A 23722-nucleotide genomic window follows, 5' to 3' on the forward strand; every position below is an offset into this window, starting at 1 on the left:
GTTCCTGAGTCAAGGGTTGACTAACGCATTCTGGTTTGTTTTGTGATTCTGGTTACGGCATTTAAGTTCACTTGTAAATAACCTTTCCTATTATTCTTGTTTTGTAAATAAAGTGTAAATAGTTAAATCAGTTAAGTGTTAGACCTTCTTGGGCTCGCTGGAAGGTAAATTGGTGCTGGCTGGAAGCCCTACTCCACTCTCACCACACCATCCCTGATATTGGGCAGGGGTGGCAACTATTGGGCTGTCACCATAGTTATACAGTAGGGTATAGTCTCATGTAATAATCTTGTTTTAAAAGGTTTAAATAAGACTTTTAGAATTACTTTGGCTTTGGTAGATTTCATGTTAGTATTCATTTGTAAACTGAATTATATTTTAAGGTTTATTTTGCATTTGGTGCTCACAAAAGTTGAAGTTTTTAATGAAACATGAAACCACATTTTATTTCTAAATTTCTAAATATTTACAGATTGAATGATCTCCTTTTAAGGAAGGCAGACTACCTTACACATTGAGTTATTTTCTGTTCCTTTGGTCACCCAGCCTCATGGGTTCCTGCAGGAAGGTAGAGTCTATGCTAAGAAGAGGTCAGTTTCTTGAAATAAATGTAGTCTTCTGTTTCTTTTATGAAATTACCATCATCTTATGCATGTACTGTGTAACAGATTAAACAGAGAAAAGACACGTAGTGGATTTAAGCCTGTTTCTTCAGAAAGAATTAACGTCTCTGTACATTAATGCAGACATTAGTATACGCTTTAGTATACCACAGATAGTAAACATGAGGGGAAAAATCTGTCTCCAAGATGATTTTAAAAGCAAAAACTAACTTCTAGGTGTGGTAGGCAAACTAATCTTTGCTGACTTTAGATTGAAACAGTTGAAATTGTTTGACTCACTATTCACTCATTTATCTACATTATTGCAAAAATCCACACCAATTTCAAATCAACTCAGAGATTCAGAAAAGTTAGTTAGGGTCAAAGATAATGGAGATCAAATTGCTTTTGACACAGCACTTTGATTGCTCAGAAAAATGAGGTAGTAATTTAAGCTCTCTCTAATTCTAGTTCCTAATATATTTTCCTATTATTTTTTGTGTTTCATGGCTATATTAAGCATAACTGCATTTACATTGTCTGACATTCAGAAGAAACAGAGGTAAAAATGTGAAATGGGAAAAATTTATTGTACTTTTGTTCATATTGTACTAAATGTTCATAAAGGCAGCTTATTTTTTTATATTTTATGCATAGAAAATAATTGTGTAAGTAGTTATTGTGGTCAAGTTTCCCTATTGCACATCTAAGGCAGGATTATATGACAGAGGTTGGTTAGACTGGTAGAAAATGTTTTGCTTCAGGCACTAAGAACATATATTATAAAATATTAAAATATGCTCACAAATAATGTACTTACTGCAAATTGAGGGCACAATTTTCTGTTTATTAATACACAATTGTGTACCTTTTAATATCAAAAGTTACTGATAATTTTTTACTAGTTTGCTAAGAAAATTATGCTTCTTTATCTCCCTGAAAACAAACACACAAAGAAATAGTTCATGACTTGGAATAAGAATTTACATAATTCTATATGTATACCCAAAATAGGCTGTAGACTTCTCAGTCCATGATAACAATTCTGCTGGAATCACAGCTTTGAATTTGCAGCTTACAGGCAGCTTACAAAACTCTGCTATAAGAATATGTGTAATATTAAGCAGGTGAACAGTCCTAGAGACACATATAGGTATCCTGATAGATTTTCTTAATTAAATGTTTTCAATTTTATGTTTTCCATGAAAACAAGACTTTGACTTAATTACACTTTTTTACAGCTAGTATGTGAAGGCAGTTCCATTTGAGCTGTGTCTTGGTTTTATTTGGTTGCTCTGACGAGGACTCATAATTTAATGGGTAGTTGTGAGCAAAGGCTGACATTTTTCACAACAGAAGCTTGCACTATGGTCTGTTTATTTGAAAACATAATTCATATTTGTGATCGTTTGAAAGTCTGTAGGTTTTGTTTTTGAAGATCAATCCATTTCTTTCCATGGAAGATTGGAAAGTGGGGTTTTTTGTACCACACTCTGAGAATGTTGCAGCTAAGTAGGCGGAAGTGCATTAAGGGTTTTTTTGTAATATTATTTAAGTCTTCACTCACCAAAAATATTGCTTTTAAAAGACATTGCCTGAAGTGTATAGAGAATCACATTTCTATTTTCAAAAAAGTCACGGTTATAGAAACAGAATCTTTAGCTTTACAACATAGAGGTTTTCTGTACTTTCCATATACTACTATAGGACTAATCACTTAGTGTGAGGTCAAATACCATTAATCACTAGGCATCCTTTTTTTGCAATTTAGATATGAAAGGGTTTTGGATTTTTTCAGAAGTCATTTTTGTTATGCATTTATTGGTGATGTCTGTGGGCACATCTACATGTGCTATTAATGTGCTTTAAGCTTACTGTGCAGTAAAATAAGGTGCAGTAAGCTTTCCCTGGGAGCACATCTACACATGCACCCAACAGAAGCAGTTCAGTGTAGGCCTACTCCTGCTCTACTCTGCCACCCTATAGCAGCTGGGAGCTCCAGGCTCTTTCAGGTGCCTGTCCCTGGCTGGCAGGGTATACCAGAATCAAGCCTGGGCTCGGGGGGAGGTGGAGAAGCTGTCCTGCCTCTGAGGCAGCTGCCTCCCAGCTCCACACCCGACTGACAGATCAGGGCATGGGGCTGGGAGGCAGGCACCTACCTGGGAGAGGGAACAGTTCCCCCACCCCTGCTGCCTGGGAGCAATTTGCTTCTGGGCAGCTATCTACACATGCACTACTGTGCAGTAAATCTACTATCTGTATCTACAGGTATTTGTCAACCAGGGAGTAAACTAATTTACTGCACAGTGACTGCATGTACATGAGACACTGACTGCGCAATAGTGTCACATGGCAAAAACCATGATGTGATGTTACTGCGCAATAGTTTTAGACTACTGTGCAGTAGCATCACAAAAAAGGCATTCACCAGCGCTACAGTCCAATAAGTTGGGTTACTGTACTTTTATTTAGTACTTGCTCTTACAAGTACTAAATAAATGTGCAATAACGTCTCGTATAGATGTGGCCAGTAAATGCTGTGCACTTATTGATGGTGATGCTTTACTGTGTAGTAAACTAATCTGTTGCGCAGTAAAGCATCTCATGTAGACACACCCTATGAACAGTTTCTTCAGAATCCTGGATTACTTTTATTCGTAAATAGAATTTAATCTGATGCATTTAATTTATTCCTTTAAATACCATTTTATAGAGTGGTGATCCCAGCTCAGGGGTACCACAGGAATAGCCAAGTAAAACTGCCCCACACACTTCTGCTGCATTAGGGTTATGATCAGCCTAAAGGAGGCAGGAGCTGGCTCAGGAGCAGGAGTCCTTCCTGGTCCAGCCCTTCCAATCCTTCTCCTGAAAACAGAAGTGCACCTGCCAGTTCTACAAATGTGCCTCTCTTTCTGAGAGGGGCCTAAGTGGGTTAGATCAGGAAGGGCTGCACATCACAAAACAACTCATGCCTGCTTTAAGTTGATCAGAGAGCCTTAATGCAGCAGGAGCATGTGCACATCAGAGCCTTTCCCTGGCTAGCCTTTCAGCAGACATGGGGTAGTTCTACCTGGACGTAGCAACATCCAGTTGAGAGGCCCTGAGGTAAGTTGAAGAAGCACCAACATTTAAAAAAAGTGATAGGGGGGCACTTTGACCCTGAAAAGGTTGAGTACACCGCTATAGAGTAAGAGAACAAAGAATTACTCAGTATAAAAACAAAACAAAAATAAACCTAAATAAAATCAGTTTCTAAGACAGCATGGATAAAACCATGGAATATATAGGTTAGTATCAAATTGTTGTGACTGGGTTTCTAAAGGATCTGGGTTATTTTAAAATAAAAATATTTTCATATAGAGGCCAAATGAAAATCACATTTCTTGCTTCAGGCCACCAGCTAGATACAGGAATCAAGAAGAACTTCCCACTCCTAGTATATAAAGTATTGCACCAATCACACAAGCATTTTATGGCTTCTTTTGAAACATCTGACCAGATTCTGCCTGTGGAAGGCCATGTGACTCGAGGTACCCCAGAGTTCCTGTATCCAAAGGAAGCACAGACACATCCCTCTCATGGATCATTCAAACTAGGTTAACAAGATGAAACTTTCTGAGTGTGGAAAATTTGTTTTGTGTGTTTGTAAACACACAGGATGCCATACAGTAATATTTGATAATTGCATAAGAATCTTAGTGTCAAACATGCATTCATGCTTCTTTGAAGTAGAAGTGATTACGTTATATTTTTGCATTATTTTTACAAAGAGGAATTTGAATCTCTGGGGATGATGGTGGTCTGCTAATCAATCTCTTCTTAAACATTAGGGAAATAAGGCTCATAATGTTCATGCCAGTTCTACAGATAGATAAATGAAGCTAAGAGTAATTAAGAGGCTTGGCCAAGGACCTGCAGAAATCTGTCTTGGTCCTAACATCAATATCATCCTCTTTTAGGGTGCAGGATGGTTATCAGAGGTGCTCTTTTTACTATCTTCAGGAGAGCAGTTTGTTTTGCATGCCTTTTGGAGTGAACCAGAATTTGACAATATTAATTGGATTTTATATATTTCCAATAGGAGCTAGCTTTGATAGTTAGCATCCATTTAGATATGGTATATTCAACTAGAGAGCAAGTATCAGTCATACTGTTTGAGAACATTTAACTATATTAAAAAGCCAAACTTAAAAAATGTATTGGGAATGAATAGATAAAAAGGAAGGGAAGTGATGCACAGAAAGTGACTAGGCAGTTACCTGTCTTCCCCCATCCTTTTAATATGATAGCTGTGATATATACCAAGTGTTTAATCAACCCATTTGCACCATGAAACAGCCAGAAAACAGGGAGGGAGATTGTGACCCCAGACCAGACTTCTAAGACCTGTAGACACTAACAGTCCAGAAAAGAACCTTGTAAGTCTTGTTGAAAACCCTTTAATGTAAGTTATCATAGACCTGCTGATTTAAAAATATCCAGGTTTAGTGGCTGCTGTTTAACATCCTCCTGAAATACTTTTGGAACAAATTGTATATCATCATCCTTTATATTTATCATCTGGCCTTTTCCCAATTGGAGAACAGAAATATGTAGTGAAAATGTCTGTGGTTTTTTTTCGTTAACAGTTCTACTATTTTCATTTAGTAATCTGTTGTGATTGGGGTTTTGGGGGATTGTAGTGAAACGTTCTAAGGAAGTTCCCGATTTTTATTCCCCCCCCGCCCCGTGTAAATTCTTGCCTGAATGATTTGGCTCAGATTTATTGAAACTGGTCCTTTAAAATAAGTGCATAAGTGTGTCTGTATGTGTCTACATGTGTGTGCATATTCATGTTCTTGGTTTGGGTTTTTTTCAGTTTGCACTTGACAAATGAGGTCAAGTCACGATCACTTGTACATAAAATACTACTGATTTTTAATTAGTTTTTATCTTTCATTATTCTTCCAGCTTCTCTGAAGCAGTGTACAATCTGTGAGGGTCTTCTGATGCACGGACATTACTGTTAATAACTACCATTACCAGTGGATCCTTGCCCATTGACTTTGAAAGTCTAACCAGCTTCCAAATGGCATTTTGTGTGTTGGCTCTGAGAAGATAGCAAAGCATTTTTTTCTGCCTTAACAGACCATTCTTTTTCAATACAGAATCCCAGACAAGGGTCATTTTTCTTTCCAAGGTGATTGTAGATTTCCTGTGGTTGCACTTAATGGTCGGGCTGAGAAGCCTTCCACAGATGTGCTCCATTCCATTCCATTCAACTATCTGTATCTTTGGAGATATGGTCCCCCTAAATTCTCCTGTTGCTCACAAGTTCTGTGAGCAACTACTTTTATTACTGATTAATAGAAAAATATGCTGCTACATTGAAAAGGACATATATTCTTGGGGCTTGTAGCCATGTTTTTTTTTAAATCTAATTCAAGGTTTTATATAGTAATCGGAGTTATTTTTTGCCTTTATATCTTGAAATAGATGCTGTAAATATGTATACAATATATATTAGCATCTTAGCTGTGTTCATTCAACTACATACCAGTGTTTGTTTGAAATGCACCTACCAGGAAGTAAATTCTTAAGCCTTATGATTAAAACACTCTATTTCTCAACGTAGTAACATTTGCCTGACTGAAAGAAATAAGATATTACACTTGTATGGAAAAAATGCATACAAAAATCTGTTCAGACTTATGGTTGGGGAATGTCACTTCTGATATACTAAAAGCAGCTGCTGCTATCACTTCATGTGCTAGAATGATGTTTGCTGTCAAATGTCAGGATAAGGAAAATCCGCTTCAGGCCCTATTAGTTGCCACTTTGAGAAGTCATGAGTGGCTTTAATGTATTGGGTTTCTAAAACAAGAAAGCTGTCATGTAACATTCACATTCTTCATTGAGAAAATTAAATGTAACTAGGTATTGTTTTATGTTTACAATGGGATACAATAAATATGCAACTGAAACAAGAGTAAGTAGATAATACGATGATTTATATTTAAATATAGATCATTCTTATGAAAATTTTGCCAAAGTGATCTTGAACTGTACCCTTGCAGGCCATATAATATAGACTTATTCTAAAACACACACTGTTTCTAGTCCATAGTTTGCTGTGTGTGACATTCACTTCTTTTTCTTTTACCTTGACAATCTGGAGGTTATGCATTTCCAAGTACTGTCTGAATTGCTCACCGTGCATGAAAGAATTCAGTAATATAATCTCACGGAACTCAGAAAAGTCATGAACTTGAACCACTTAGGGCATGTTACATAAAATCCTTGTGTAAATATGAAGTAAGGGAGAGACAGCAACCACTGTATAATTAAGGTTTCTGCTGAATTTCTATTATAAGCCTGATTGAGCCTGCTTCTCTAAAACCCCAAAACAAATGAATCTTGGCCTGAAAAATGGAAAGATTACGTCTAGAGCCGAGGTTATATCTGGAGCTAAATTGAATATGAGATTCCTGAAATAAGACACCCTAAGTAGAGGTATTTCTTAGAATCTAAAGTTGCCAGAAATTTTATTTGACATTTTTTACTGAAAAGAAGAAGGAACGAGGAGAGTAAACAGGCAAGCAGAAAGAAAAGTAGACTTAGAAATAAATAAATCTTGGTTCACTGAATTTACCTAAACAAGATCTAATGGTTAGGACCAAAGATTAGAGTTGATTACATTTTTAATGCTGCATACCATTGTCGCTCCATCAAAGTCCTAGAAAAGGATCTGGTTCTGTATTGCTGAAATACTAAATTGTTGTTTCTCATTTTAAAAAGGCATAAAGTAGTGCTGGAGGCTAGGTTTTCAGTTAATCAAGGAAAGTTTAGTCCTTTGCCTAGTGGAAAAAATGTTTTAATATGAATTGAAGTTAATCACTTGATCCCTCTTCAAATTTAGATGCATTATTAAAAAAAAAAGTGGAATTCACCATAGTTACAAAGTTCCTCTTGTTTTTTCGCCAGATGTTATTTTGAATGTAGAAAGTGTGAGACTTTGGGGCATCTTTACACATGCTCCAGAGTGGGGGCATTTTAATTAGAGTGGCTCCCATGAGGCCACCTGCAAGAGACGCCAATGCCATCTTGTGTGTTCAGTGTCCCACACTTCAAAATGGTGACGGGGGTGCTTTAACTAAAGCTCATTCAATGCCCCACTACCATTTTAAAATGGCCCCTGCTGCCATTTTGAAATGCAGGGACACTGAATACACATGACACTGAGGCTGCTGGAGTGTGCTAATTAGAGTGCTCCAGCAGAGTCAGTTAATCTAATTAGAATGCATAGGACCAGGCATCTTACTCATGTATAGCTGCCCTTTAATTTTATCAGGTTCATTCATTTACGAGGGACAATCTTCTTTGAAGTTGGTTACAAGTGATTTTTTTCTAGAGAAAATACATAAATAAAATAGCACTGTTCTCCATCTTTGATCTTAGCTGTGATGTTTCTCACCCACTTCCCTGCATCCTCTCGAAGCCCCAGAATTCTCTATTGAAGACTATTTGGTGTTCTTTTCCTGTGGACCTGCTATAGGTCTACACCAGCATACTGGGCTGCAGTATACATATACCCCAGTAGGGTAAGTTACTTGACTCTAAGCTCTGTGCTGCTTCTTTTTTCAGAGCTAGCATGGGTATATCTAAATTGCACTGAAGTTTACAATGTAGACATGACCATAGGCAGTTTGTAGGAAACACTTAAGTTCAAGGGGAGAATTTAGAAGATAGTTTAGATAGTTGCATGGGATGGAGGGGTGGGGGTGGATAATAGTGAAGCTGGTTAGAGGTGACCATCAGGGTTGGGAGGGGGTTGAGGAGGGAGAACAACTTTGGAAGGGGTGGTAGAAAATGGAAGCATGTGGGGGCAGTGAATGGTGACCTCATTTTGTTTAGTAACTTCCAAGTTTCCAAAGCAGAAAAAGGGAGGATGGTTAGTTTGAACACTGAAGAGACTTGGGCTTCCATGGGCATGGTTTTGGAGTTAGAATCCCCATCAGTTTACATGCAGGGGTATGCAGGATTTCTAGAACCACAGCCAATTCTGTAGAAGCCTTGACATTGTTAGCAAGTTGAGTCTTAGCAGTGATGAACCTCTTTAGAGGTTCCTGTCTCATACACTTACTTGCTATCACTGTAAACATCCTAATGTTGATTTCCTCTTGTTGAGTCGCAGGGTGGGAATGAGGGATGCACCTGAATGACTGTTTCTCCCTATCTTCTTTCTCTCTCCATTCTACACATCCTATAAGGTCACTATGAAGTGTGTCCTCTCTTGGGTCCCTTTTAAAAATTTGCTATTCATTTTTTGCAAGAACAGGCCTGTATTCCTACAGTGTTTGAATCCAGCAGAAATTCAGGCAGAGCACATCACTTACACATTTGAGTATTTCCCTGTTTTCCTGAGATCTATATTAGAATTATTTTTAGGAAAGATAGGAAACTATTAGCAAAAACCTTTGGCTTTAATCTGAAGTTTCCAGCCGACAAGTTGCATTTAATCATATGCTACTATACATGAACTTCTGAATTAAATGTAATCATTAGAAAGCTGGGATTTGGAAGTAAAAATTTCAATACTTCTTTATAAAAATGTTGATTCTCACTCAGATAATAGTTAACATTTTAATGTTGCACCAGTAAACTTAGATCAATGTAGTAACTGCCTAAGGAGGAGAAGTGTTACCAGAGACCCCAACAGATGTTACATTCATTGTGCAGTGTATGAACCAGGCCATTGCATGATAAAAAAAAAAAAATGGCAAACAGGCCACAAAAATTAAATGTGGAACTTCTTCATAGCATTTACTTTTGAATGTAGAACATATTAAAACCAGACTGGACTGCACAGCTTGCCTTTAAATTTGCCAGGGCTCAGGGAATCCATCATCTCCCCATGAGTGTGGACCTGTACAGTCCATCATCGAGCTTGTATAGATTTGCTAGTGCATGGGAAATCCATTGGTGTTCCCAGTGCCTGGCTGCCCAGCTCGGTTTTAGAGGCCTAAGTGTATGATGGGATCTGAAGAATGTGAGGAATTTTTTCTCAGATTCCAAAAATTTTATGCCCTGTTATGACAGATCTTGAAAGTCTAGCATGGCCAGATGTCTAACATGGCCAGTCTAGCATGGCCAGATGGATATTTTACTACCACTTGGCTAAATACATGAAAAGTGTCACTTTGTTTAAACAGTTATAGAATGAACTCAAACAACATAAATTAGACACTTATTTCCACAAGCTCAGTAGTAATTGTTAATTTTAGGTTCTGTCCTGTGTGAAGGACTTTTCCTCATTTTCTGATAGAAAAAAAAAAATTATCTGTATCAGTTTTAAATGCATTTACCCTGATGGATGTGTGTTTTTCTGTTTTTATTACACAGGCTACGCTATACCTCAAATAATATTTTTTTTGTACAGTGCATTATTAGACATATGGTATATTGTCTATTTGCTGAATGAATGCATATAGTATTTTTTGTATCTAATTCAAATTCAACCAAATCCATTTGAGGTCTTTTATGAGGAAGGCCTAAAAAGTTGCTATATAAAGCCTAGGTTCTTTAAGCACTACATTCGAAAGTTTGTTGGTAACAGCAACATTTCTGATGGTGCATTTCAGCTATTGGTACTTGAATTTCCACCCCTCCCCTAGGCTACTGGGGCTGGTTCTCAAAAAGTTAATTCTTCATGCCAGAAATACAATTTCACAGATTTTTGGGGGCCACGGATTCCAGCTTTAGGATTGCTGATCTCACGGACAAGTCCTGAAGTCATCTTGGTTATGAAACATTTGTATTGCTAACAATGGAAATACAAAGCAGTATGAGTAGGAAAGCATGGCACTATTTAATAATGCTTTTTTTTTTTTTATAGAAATGCTTATAGTCAAGTGCTTTCCAGTGGAAATTAGGTTCATTGTCCTCTTTCAGATATGAAAAAGGTGGTCTGTGGAGTGGTGTAATAGTGATTGCTTGAAGGTTTTATGGGAGGTTGGTGGCAAAGCCACTTTACATAATAAATTATATTTATTGCTATAATGGGATGTGTAAAATATTTTGTATTCAAATAGTTATGAATAATCAGTCTATATTCAATATGTTAAGTGTGATTTCATATGATCTTCCTGTAAGGTACAGAATGATTGGCATCTGTATTACTACAAACTAGCCTACATTTTTAAATATAATAATTAACATGATTCATTATGAACAGCTGTATTTATTCAGCTGAAACAAAAATAATTTCTCGTTTCAGTGCTCACCATTAGGTATGCATTTGGTGTGCTGCTTCTTAACCATTGTGTCGAGTTACTGTTACTTGAAACAAATGAGTCTTACTACAGAGTTATATCAGTAACAGGTTCTAAATGTAGCTAGATTCCAAAGACAAACATACAAGATACATGAACAAGTTCTTGTTGACCTATACAGTACCTGCTTTATAGTAGGTTATATGTCTGCTACTATATTTTGATAAATAGCTTGGCTCTAAAAGCTCTGTCCAAAGTGCTGAAATCTTACATGATGTATGAGCAAGTCTAGCTGATAAATTCTGATGTCAACCTGTGTGTGATAGTGATTCATCAGGTTTGTAAAATTGGTGTTCAGTGAAACATATTGAATTTATATAGATCCAAATTGGGGGTAATTTAGAATTAGTACAGGAGCGTTCTTTCTGTTTTAAAGATATTTAAAAATATTTATGTATTTTCAGAAACAGCTAGGACTTAATTTCATGTTAAGATGGCATTCTCTGATTTAAGTTATTCATTAGTAATAGATAAAATGAGATGACTGTTCTGTACTAGAAATGTTTTTAAGTGAATGCTATTTTGACAGGATGCAACAAACATATCACAAATTGACACAAAAACAATTAAAAGGAAAGTATTATAACTTTTTAGCTTCTGGACTACAAAAATGCTGCCAGTGATTAAGAACATAAGAAGTACCATACCGGTTCAGACCAACAGTCCATCTAGCCCAGTGTCCTGTCTCCGATGCTCTGAGGGAGAGCAATGAGCTGGGTGCCCAAGTGCAGGTGAGCTGGACCTGATGATCTGGAAAGTCCCTTCAACCCCTAACATCTATGGAATCTATGAAATCTCTAGAGTGATCCATCTCCTATTCAGTACTCTTCCTGTTATTCCCTGCTATTGGTTTAGAGATGCCATGGGAAACATCTCCAACTATTCTGTTCAGTAGCCATTGATAGATCTATCATCCATGAATTTATACAGTTCTTTTTTTCAACCTGGTTATGCTGTTTGCCTTTACCACCTCCTATGGCAACGAATTCCACAAGTTAACTATGTGTTGCACAAAAAAGTACTTTCTCTTGTTAGTTTTAAACCTGTCACCTACTGATTTCAGCAGGTAACCCTATCTAGTATTCTGGGACTTTGTGAACAATCATTCTCTATGCATATGGCCTGGTTTAAACCACAATTTTGCATGTTTTGTGAAAATCACAAAATTGAGTGATTTTCACAAAAAATAAAAGCAATTTGCAATGAAATGCCATATGGCCGCTTGCTGGGGAGTTCTCCAGCAAGCAGCCATATCATAGCATTTTGTTGCAACAAGAGGGCTGCTGCAGTCTGGGAAAGTATTCTCCAGCCAGCAGCAAAAGCCTAGCAGCCCAGGGGAGGGGAGAAGGAGTCACAAAAGGGACAGGGTGAAAAGAGAGCTTGAGGATGGGTAGAAGAGGGACTGTTTACTCCTCAGGGCAGGAAAATTGGGGCATGAGGGTTGGGTGCACCTGGGGGCTGTCTGAGGAGATGGCTCTGGTGTCACATAGGGGATGGACTGTTTGCTCCTTCTGGTGGGAAAACTGGGGCACCAGAGATTGGGTGCGGGGGAGAGAACACACATAAGAGGAGCAAACTGCCTCTCCCCAACACAGTGCTAGAGCCAGCTGCCAAGGCATTTCCCAGGTACCCTCAACCTCCCGCACTCCAGTTTGCCCACCTGGAGGAGTAAATAGCCCCTCTGCTACCCAGTATCAGGGCTTTTGCCTTAAGGCAGCTAGCAGCTTCTAAGCTCAGACTCACTGCCGATTGGCTGGGAGCCCAACAGAGCAGAGTGGCATTTTTTAAAAGGGAATGTCCTTCCTACCTGTCAGAAATAACACAGATAAGATGGTCCACTACTGCTGGTCCTGCCTCTTTCAGTGAGGTTGGGGGGGAAGGAGGGGGGTGCTTTTCAGCAGCAATCAGAGGCCTTAGAAGCAAGGCCTTAGCTTCTGCAATTAAGCCTGTCCCTTAACCTCCCCTCTCAGCCAGTCAGGGGGCAAGGTGGGGGAGTGTGCACCATGATTTGGGTGTGAAAATGGCAGCCCTCACCACAATTGAGCTATGATGTTAGTAAGCTGGGCCCATGATTTAAACCAGGCCCTACCTATTCACTTGGTCCATGTCCTTCCTGGTTTCATAGACCTCTATCTTAACTAGCCTTTTTAGTGTCTCCTGGCATGGCAACTGCTACATGCCTCTGATCATTCTGGTTACCCTTCTCTGTACCTTTTCTAATTCTCTTGCATCCTTTTTGAGATGTGGGGACCAGAACTGTCCACAGTATTCAAGATCCAGAGATAAATTTATTGTAGATGAGTTTTTGAGGATTAAAACAATTTTATTGTGAGGTTTTAATATTAAAATATATTTAAAAACTAATTTTAGTGTATTATGTAAGATCTCTACACATTCTTATACTCATTTTTGTTATTCATTTGGTCAGTGGTAGCTCTGTTTTTTTCTGCTTAGTTCCCTGCCACTTTTGGAGTAAGTAGCAGTTTTCCTGTTTGTTTCTTCATGTCATTCTTGAACTAGAAGTCAGCACTCCTTTACATGTCATAACTAGTGGACTTTTGTGCTGAGACAGTCAATATCAGATATATTTGATCTTCATAGAATTTAAATTTAGAAACAATGCATGGGTTGTTTCTGGCAATGTTTACTGCTCATTTCCTACTTCCAATGAACAAAATAAGAATTTTGCCATGAAACCCAATTTAAGTGGAATTAGCAAATTATTTCATTTCAGTCCAACTAATGTAGTCTACGTCATCCAATTATTTGCATGTAATATCTTCAAAGCTGAAGGCATTAATATACCAATTGTTGATATTTGTCATCTCTGGAAAGAAGTGTGGAGGCCCACAAAGAGATGATATATGTGATCAAGACTGTTAACACAGACTGATTATTCTGTGTAACAGGCAACCTAATATTTAGACATTATTAATGATTACATTAGGCTTTTTATTGCACCCAAGATATTGGATGCATAATACCTGAGTCTAATAATTATGTCCAGTTTTCAGGCTCCAGGTAAAAAGAGAAATCTGAATGGGTGGTAACATATCTCATTGTATGTTTCCTTATCAGGCTTGAGTTGTTTGGGTTTTTCCCCTTCTTAATGAGTGAAAGGAAAATATGTAGTTGTTAATTCTTAACGATATGGATAAGTACTTTATAAAAGTATTTATTGTGTGGTTATTGCAATTTTACAGCCTAAAAAACAGCAAAACTTTCCTATGCAGTCAGACCTGCATTTCAACAGAATATATTTAGCTATTTGATCAGATATTAAAATGACAGGAGCTTCAAGAAGAATTCCCTTTTTTATAGAAACAAACAAGCCAAAAACTATTTTGATTGTAATCAAAAATGTATTTTTCTTCATAAAAAAGTTTCACATACTCACTGTGTCTATTCTACAGAATTTGTCCATTTCATTACACCATGTGTCAATTCTAATTTATCTGGTCACTGCAGAAACTCGTGGCTAGTGTGTGTAATACAACACAGGAGGAGGTATTGCTCAGTTCCACTACTCTTACATAATTAAAAAAAATACAGAAAATGTTCTTAGCTACTTGCACTGTTTTCCAGACTCAAAAGTCACACAAAAGTTCTAGAAAATTGAGTAATTGTATTTGGTTGGCACAATACTCGTAGAAGCCAGTGTGTGAAAAATGTTCTTTTATGCTGAATCAGTACATATTCCTCTATGTCAGCAGCAGCAGAGTCTAGCCTTCTGAATTCTGAAGAGTAATACTTTTTTGCCTTAATATTTAGCACAAAGGCTTGTGCTTTTTCTTTCAGAAATTTAATTTTGTAGTATTGGTATTTGATGACATATTACGTGGAATACCTATTACAGTTGCTTTGACTTCAAGTGCTGTGCTTTTTTCTTTCCCTGTGTCCCAAAGACCGATTAGAGGAGGATAAAGCTCGTTGAATGAAAAGGGTTGTTTCTTCAGGTAATTCCTTAAATAACTGCGTCCTACATCGTAGTTCATTTCCTGTGAGATGCAACTGTAGAGATACACCATGCAGATGACTCCCAAAAGAGAACCAAGGCAGAGCAGGAATCCTGTTATGTTGCTCTTTTCATAATCTTTCACTTCAAGATCCAATCCTTTTGTGGTGACATTGATACATTCTTTCTTATTCTGTTGGTAGATAGTCGGAATGTCTATACAAATTCTGTATTCAGTGGATGGATTTAGATGTGTTATATTATATACCTTTATATCAGATGGAATTCGAGCGCTTTGTGCAGCCTGAGAGTTTTCAGTCTTCAGAAAAGCAGTCCATCTGATGCTGGATTTCAGAATTTTAGCTTTTGCTTTCCATGAAACGAGAACAGAATTAGATTTTACATCTTTTATCTTTATACTCAAAGATCCACTACTGTCCTGGGGGAAAGAGCCATCAACCTTAATCATAACTGATTTTAAATCTGCACCAACTAAGTTAGTTGCTATGCATGTATAAAGGCCACTTTCTTTTTGTGTTACATCACTTATGTCTAATGTTCCTTCAGAATGAATGTAGTATTTATCACAAGCAGTATTAGGCAAAAGTTTCTGACCTGATGGTGTTATCCAGTAGATTTCAGGTTCTGGTTCTGCTGTTGCTCTGCAGTGTAAAGAAACATGGCTGCCAGCTTTTAAATCCAGAGTAGATGGGAAACTTTCAGGGGCTATTAGTGGGAGGCAGATTTCCATCATTTCCCTGAAATGTATCTGCCTCACATTCTGGCCTTGAAATTCTGGAGGATCCACACAAAATAATGACTCTGGCTCCATGAATCGAATATTGGTTTTATTCATGTTAATCCAGCGGATTACACAATCGCATCTAATTGGATTACTGTGTATGCTGATTTCCTTGAGGTTAGGCAAAGACTCTATTGTACTACGGTACAGGGCACTAAGTGCATTGCTATTGAGCATGAGTGATTCCAGTTTGGGCAGCTTGTAGAATGCATTTGGATGAATATAAGATAGTCTGGGGTTATTGGTAGCTTCTATTTTTCTCAAATCTGGCAAATTGTCAACAGCAAGACTATCTATAGAAATCAGTTCAGGCATATTATTAATTCCCAGCTCTTTTAGGTGCAGCATATTACTAAAATCTCCTCTTCGTATTCTGTTAATAGGATTCTTATTTAAATCCAAAAATTTAAGATTTGTAACCTTTTGAAGAGCAACATGGGGCACTTTAACAAATCTGTTGTCATAAAATGAAATGCTTTCTAAGTTGTCAAGGCCAACCAAAGCATTATCAGGTATTTCAGTGAGATTTATGCCTGCTAAAACCAGGCTGCGCAGATTGATAAGAGGCTTAAAGTTCATATCTTCGATTCTGATGATTGGATTTTCTCCAATCATGAGAATCTCAAGATTAGGAATAGCTTCAAACCACTTACTGTTGATCATCTGCAGGCTATTTGAATTGAGATGAAGTCTGAGAAGATTATCAAGGCCAATGAAAGCTCCTGGTGCAATTGTAGAAAGTAAGTTGTGATTAATGTAGAGTTCTTGTAAATTTCTGAGTCCAGAGAGACATTCTTCAGGCAGTTCTGTAAGTTTGTTTTCCTCCAGGTACACTGAAAGAAGCCGTGGAAGCTTTCTCAAATTAATATTGGTCACTGAAGATAAATTGTTTTGAGATAAATCCAGACCAGTAAGGTTCACTGGGAAGTCTACTGAGTATTCAATTTTTGCAATATTGTTAGTCTGTAGAAGTAGAACCTGGGTGTCAGCAGGCAGTCTGGTTGGGAAATGTAAAAGGCCTAAATCATTACAGTCTACTGTTGGAGCCTCCAGGTAGACAGATCTTGGTGTGAACCAAGGTCTGACCTCGCATGTGCATGATTCTGGGCAGTTCAATTTTTTTTCTACCGCTTGTACTAGTGCAGTGGTTACTAGGCCAAGTAGAAAATTAATTTTGAGTGGCATGTCCTTCATCTTAGCTCAAGTCTTCACAAAAGTAATGGGCCCTTAAAAATTCCAGATACTGGTTTTGAGTTCATTAAGGGCTGGCCATTAGATAAAGCAAACACTTGCATTTGTCAAGTGATGACTGCCAAAAAAGCAAAAAACTTTCTTCCTGAAAATAAGTGGAAACCTTGCAACCACCTTGTCCAATGATAATAGACATGTTGTAGATATGAGGGTCACTCTCTCCTTGATGACATAACACTGATAAGCTTTGTGAAGATGAAGCATGTATAGATGATCATAAGAGATTAAGCAATTCATTTATTTAATAGTATTAACTTCAAATCCCATGATTGATTAGTATTTGCAGGAATGACAGGATGACCTAAAATAGAAGAAGAGGAAATAATTAGTATAAGAAACTATACGGTTATAAATTAATTTAGCTATCTCTCTCTAATATTAATTATTGCAAGTAAGAAAAGAAAATGACTTGTGGTGTCTAGAGTATAGCAGTGTTATCCAGACAGCATAAATGAAGTTAATATAGTAATATGTCTTTAGACTTGTAGCTTGTCATGTGTCCAGTAGGGAACACTGCACTACAACAAGCTGATGATCCACAAAATACAAAATATAAAACAGAATACATCAGTAAGATTTTTCTACATATTTCTCACTACTTTGGAATATTTTCTTTTTTCCTAGTGTTATCACTAGAAGCAGATTCAGCTCTATTAGCTTTGAAAACTTAACTACCAAGCAATATCCTGCAGAGTATGAATATTTACTTTCTGAACATGAAGTTTAAAAATATAAAGAACATCATTTATATGTAATCAAAGAAAAAAGGAATTATTGCATTAATGTAGCCCCAAAATGAGGGTATTCTGAGACACACCTGTAAGATATTTATACAGTAATATACAAAATTGATAATCCATGGATTTTTATCTTTTTTCCAGTTCTTGTTATAGCGTATATTCAAGGAGCAAGATTAAACTTTTTTGGAAGATAAAATTGGTGGTGGAGTGGGGGGAGTAACTGTTTGTCATACTGGCAAAGTCAGTATAATTACTCCCTTTCTTATTCTTACTTGAGAAAGAATTCAGTTGCACTAAGGAGTAGTAACAGCCAAGTACCTTTATAATTTCTAAAGGGGAAGGGGGAAGAGGGATTGGGACTAAAACAAAAAACCATGTTTAATTATTAAACTCCAGTCTTCACTCTGAGCACTGTGTTCAAGGAGCTCTGCTAAGGAGGTACTGAGTACTCCCAGACTCTATTGACCTCCTTGGCATGGAGGATTCTGCCCTTCTTCATCTTACAGGATTGCTCTTTTAAAATGTATCCTGGCAGATGAAAAAGCTGTGATGTCTTTATACATGAAATGGTTCTCAGACTATCAGGTTCAGGAAATCTCAGTATAGTATTCATGTCAGGACTCAAATGTGTTTTATGGCTGCATCCAGATGAGTGCGGACATTTGTTTCCCTGGGGACAAGTAGCAGTGGCACACCTTTGGCCTCTGCTACATGTCCTCAGGAAACACCCATGCCACATGTGCTCTGGTGCATGGTAGGTTACCCCGAGTGAGGTAGGGGAGGCTAGGGCCAGCAGCTGTGCTGTGGTCCTGGGTGCTTCAGGAAGCTGCAGCCATGGTGATCCATTCCAGCTGTCGGCTGGCCAGGCTTCCGTTTTGGGTAACTTGCAGTGCTGCCACATGTGCTGCCCTGCTTTATTTTGGCCTGGGTTTTTTTTTTTTTTTACCCCGAGATTTCCCGGGGTCAAGCTGTACCCTGCTGCAAAGCAGCAGCATGGGGAATCCCTGCATGTGTGACGTGTGGTGCCACAGACAGGTCTGTGGTGCCACATACTGCAGGTCCATGCTCATTTGAATGCAGTCTAATGAGTCTATGTATTTTTCTTGCCATTTGATTTACCTCCAGTATTAAAATTCAAAATGGCATTGTTTACAACCTGTAAGATAGGGCCAATGTTTCATGACATTGATAAATGCAATTTGAGATGTCGCTGGTACAGACAGACAGAAACATTACATGCTTGGCAAAAGGTTCCTGTCTTCAGAGATGTAAAGCATCTGAAATTTGAACTACATCTGATTTGGCTCTGTCCCTTCATTTGTTGGCATTGAATCCTTATCTGTAAAACTGACTTACAAGTTCCAGATAACTAGTAAATGTTCTGGTCGTGATAAACGTTATCTTAAATTAAAACTGCTGAAGACAGCAAGACAAGCACACTGGGATTTCTTGGTCCTTTTCTTTTTCTACTTTAAAAGAAGTGCCTATTGATCTTGTGTCCAGTATGCTTATCGAAGGTCTAAGTTGCTCCCCATTTCCCCTTGTTTTAATACATTTGCATCTGTATCCTATTTGCATTTCATCTATTCTGTCTCATACATATTTTTCATTAACAAAAATATGTTTTTAATAATTAAAACATATTCCCATTTTGCCTCAGATAAATAGGGTTACTTATTAGCTACCCTTTCCTCTGGTTTACTTATAATACACACTTTGAATACAGTATAAAACTGCAACTGATACACTGGAGAAGATATTTGGCCAATTTTTGAGTACTGCTCCTTGTAGTACATAAATGCAAAGCTGTTTTACCATTTAACTTAAAAATATAAGTGTATTAAAGTGAACAGACAATGTGTGGGATAAACATACAGAAAACATTCTGCTGTTTTGAAATTTTATAATACATATTTATGGAATTGGTCCAGTTCATTCTAAACTGCAAAGAAATACTGGTACAGACTAAATACCCAAAAAAGAATATGTTCCTTCATTTCTTTAAGTAATATAAACTTCAGACCTGCAGAAAAATAAACATATACATGGAAAACATTCATATAACTCACTGCTCATTTAGATCCAGTCCTGCAAGTTGGTGGATGTTTGTGCACTCACTTGGAGTGCTGTGCCACTTACTAATGATCTATGCGTAGGGATCAGTTTGGAAGACTGAGTCATTATAGTTAATTTACGTTACTCAGAGCAGGGTTAAGTTAGGGGCCTGATACAGAAGTCTTCGTAAGGGCTTCAGCATGCTTTCAAGCTTCCAGTGTGACATCCTGATCCAGCAAAGACTTACATTCATGCTTCATGCGGATGAGTGATCCACTTTACTTTGGAGGGATTTTTTTCTGGGCATAGAATGCATGTTTTTAAGCACTGAGTCTTGATTTATCATGAGAAGAGAAGATGCTCTGGAGATAATAATAGTGAAGGAAGCAAGAAATGGACAGGACAAATACTTGTGCAGTAAAATATAAATCAGCTTAATTGTTTGGGGATTTTTGCATATTTTTACATTTTGAGTGTGATTTCAAGGTAGCATAATGGAGAGAGTAACAGATCCCTGGATCGTTAATGTGTGTGTGGGGGGGGGAGGGGGGGCTGGTATCAAATCAAGACACCAAAGCACTGAATAATGTTGTGTAGCATTCATACATTATTTATAAAATGATACATAGAAGGTAAAATGTGACTTGCTCTGACAGGTCATTGTGGACTTTGCTTATGTCAACTGGTTGTATTGATTTTATTTTTTTGTGATTAATTCCTAACCTTGAACAGAGGCCTGTACAAGAGATTTCAGAATGAGATGTTAGCTGTAATTTGCTGTTTAAAAATCTATACCATGCACACATTAGTATTTTGTATTCAATGTTAGAAAGACTAATCACATTTTGTTATTAAAAATGAAGCTTTGAAGAATTAAATGTTTTCTTTCCAATATAAATTTCATAAGGCTTCATTTTTAAAAGGAAAATGAAATTTGTGCACATGCTCTGGGAAGGTGGATATGTTATATGCATATTGGTTGTGTTTTATGCTTTCTGTACCTGCATCAGGTTTGGATAGTGTATCTGGTACTGCATCTATGAAAATAGATACTCAGATATATACTGGAAGCTTTCTTATTGCAGCTAATATGCCCCTGGCAAAGAGGTAATATAGTACCACTTACTGGGTGCATCTACGCATTTATTACTGCACTTTGGTTATGTGCATTATATTTAGTACCTCCTTTGTGTGGTACTAGAAAAAGGCACATTAGGCTATTTTAATGTTCATTAGTGAAAGTGCATTAAAATAGGCTAATGTGCATTAAAGCCCATGTGTAGACACACCCACTATCAACTAATATTTACATACTGAGGAATTATCAAGCTTGTCACTTTCTTGCTGTATGCTGGAAAGTTAAAACACCTGTTTAACATAATGTTATTGATCACAAAGATGGTTTGAAAAGACAGTCTCTCTGAATACTTCTCCTGGTACACTCTCTATTAGATATTACAATTGATAGTTAACAAAGTTGAAACTGAAATCTTGTTACTAATTTTTATTTCATCTTGTTAATGACTAACTTTTTATGCTGAAATACTTTAATAAATACACTACATCTTAGTGCAATCTGATATGGAGCTTTTAGGGGACTGCTTTGCAAGGGGCAAATCCAGAAATTCTTACTTAGTTTCATTCTCTCAGATAACACTGCCAGTTCGAAAGGAATGTTGCCCGTGTAAAGACTGAATAAAACCAGCTATTAACGTTGTTCTAATCAAAATGGATACATTTTAAATTTCTTATTTGAAAAGTAGTAGTAAAAATACAGTGAGATCCAAGGCCTAGGACAGTGGTTCTCAACCTTTCTTAGACTTGAGGCACTCCTTGTTGGACTCCAGACACTCCTCCATAACTCTTGTGAATCAAGCAGCTTCCCATTTCAGATGCTAATTTATTTATTACAGAGCTTACCTCCTTGTGGAGTGGTCAGGGAGAGGGGAGCCACCAATCAGAGAAAACCTAAGCCTACCCTTAAATTTTGACACCTCCTTTATCTCCTCATATTTCCTACAACACCCTTCAAAGGATCTCATGGAGCCCCTGGGTGCGTTAGTACTCTGGATGAAGGTGTTCCCCGGAAGAATGTATATGTCACTTGCTAAATCTCTTACAGAACAGAAGTTCAAGGATTAATGTTTTATTAATAGTTCATTAAAAATGAGATTATTATAGAATTCTTTTTATTTGCTAGATAGCTAAGTGAAGACAGAAATTATCAACTGGCTCTTACTTTAAGTACATTTGCTTATCCAGATCCTTTTTTTTTCAATACAGACATGTAAGAACCTAAAAATAATTCCTAAAACCTACAGACATGTAAAAACCTAAAAACAGTGCATCTTCTGCTGTTTGCTTAAGCCCCTAAGATTCAGATCCATACATATACTTGGGTATTGTGACTCTGAGCACACCTAACATTTAGGTGTTCAGTAGGGCTGTGCGAAGCTTCAGTCACCGCTTAGATTCGGAGGAGATTCGGCCCGATTTGGTGGCTGAATCTCCAAATCCAAATCAAATCTGGTGACCCATTAAGAGGCCCGAATCAAATCTGAAGCTTCCAAATTGATTCAGAAAAGATTCAGAAATATTCAGAGATTCAGATTGGTGGGGGAGAGGCAGGCACGGTTAGGCGGCTGCAGGTTTTCCCACGGCTCCTCTGGCTGAACCTGCGTCTACCCAGCCTCGTCCCCTGCCTGGTCCCAGCCTCTGAGCACGTTAAAAAAAAAAAAAAGAAGAAGAGCTCTGCACTCACCAGATGCAGCAGCAGCAATCAGGGCCTCTGAGGTCTCATAGCAGAGCCCCCACATGCAGCATGAGGTAGTGGGCAGCAGCGGGGATTGCCTCCCTGCCTGGCACCCACGTGGCAGCTGCCCTACGGCGTGGGTGCAGCATGGCTCGGCAGGGCACCAGGAGGCTGGGGACAGGTGGGGGATGGGGCTGGGCCGGGCATCCATGGGGGCTTCTCCCACGGCTCCCCCTGCCTGGGGAGAGGCAGGCACAGCCGGAGAAGTCATGGGAGAACCTCCAGCCTCCCAGCTGTGCCTGCCTCTCTCTGGCCAATCCGTACCAAATCAGTGCCGAATCTCCAATTCCGATTTGGCTGAATTGAATGGGGACAGCGATTTGAATCACTAAATTGAATCACTGTCCTCCGAATCGGCCAAATCTGAATCAAATACTTCCCTATTTGCACAGGCCTAGTGTTCAACCCCGTAAGTGGGATTCACAAACCCAGATTAGACACCTAAATTGTCTGTATAGCAAGTGGGGAATATGAAGTGCTGAAGAATGGGATTCACAGAAGTCAGCCTGATGAGCAGATGCCTAAAGCAGCCATTAGAAAACCTTAAAGAAAGAACTGGGTCTGATATCCTACCTCTCTCCTAGACTTGGGAACATTTTTGCAGCCCTAAATATGTCAGGTGAAACAAGGAATTCCAGTGCAAAACTCACTTCTTAAATTGTTCCTTTGGAAGTGACTTACTAGTTTATTCTTCTCTTCTAAAACATGGGAGATTGAGAGGGGTGTAAAATGAGAAGGAGGAAGAGCCAGCTATTTATAATAGTTTAGTCTGGAAATAGGAGAGATGGGTGGTAGACCATCCTCAGCCCGAGGGGTTCAAGCCCAATGTCACTCACCAGCCAGGAAAGTACCTGAACCACCAAGTAATGGACTAGAGTGGTAGATGATACTCTACAGGCTTCTTTCTGAAGCTGTGCATAGAAAGACTTCAAGGTTTATAACACCAGAGAGTAAGCAAGAGGGACCTTGACTGCAAAGCTTGATAATGAGCGTACTCTCTTAGAAGGGAGTCCTGGGTTTCTTATTCCCTCTGTCAGTACCTTCAGCACATTTCATCCAGTGACTTTTTGCATGCACAGTGTTAGGAACAAGGACCAGAACACAGGACTTCCTCTTTCCCAAGTAAGGGCCATCAATCACTGTTTTCCCTCTTGCTTAATGTTTTTCTGGCCCCATAAATTCTGCATTCCTTTTT

At 38.2% G+C, this 23722-nt stretch overlaps 2 protein-coding genes across 2 annotated transcripts in view; one reads left to right on the forward strand and one right to left on the reverse strand.

Annotated features, from left to right (window-relative positions):
- The window catches only part of IMMP2L (inner mitochondrial membrane peptidase subunit 2), a 1062180-nt gene that overhangs the window by 430046 nt on the left and 608412 nt on the right, over window positions 1-23722 (forward strand). The window lies entirely within an intron of this gene.
- Window positions 14072-17227, reverse strand: LRRN3 (leucine rich repeat neuronal 3). The gene has a single exon (XM_019514564.1). It carries the CDS (start codon window positions 16861-16863, stop codon window positions 14707-14709), a length of 2157 nt encoding a protein of 718 aa, XP_019370109.1. The 5' UTR covers window positions 16864-17227; the 3' UTR covers window positions 14072-14706.

Source organism: Gavialis gangeticus, unplaced genomic scaffold (genome assembly GCF_001723915.1).
Source record: "Gavialis gangeticus isolate Ggan-Ray unplaced genomic scaffold, GavGan_comp1, whole genome shotgun sequence".
Lineage (NCBI taxonomy): Eukaryota > Metazoa > Chordata > Crocodylia > Gavialidae > Gavialis > Gavialis gangeticus.

Bases quoted from the DNA above. Each gene is read 5' to 3' on its own strand.
- LRRN3 (XM_019514564.1), bottom strand. From the start codon at position 16,863: ATGAAGGACATGCCACTCAAAATTAATTTTCTACTTGGCCTAGTAACC.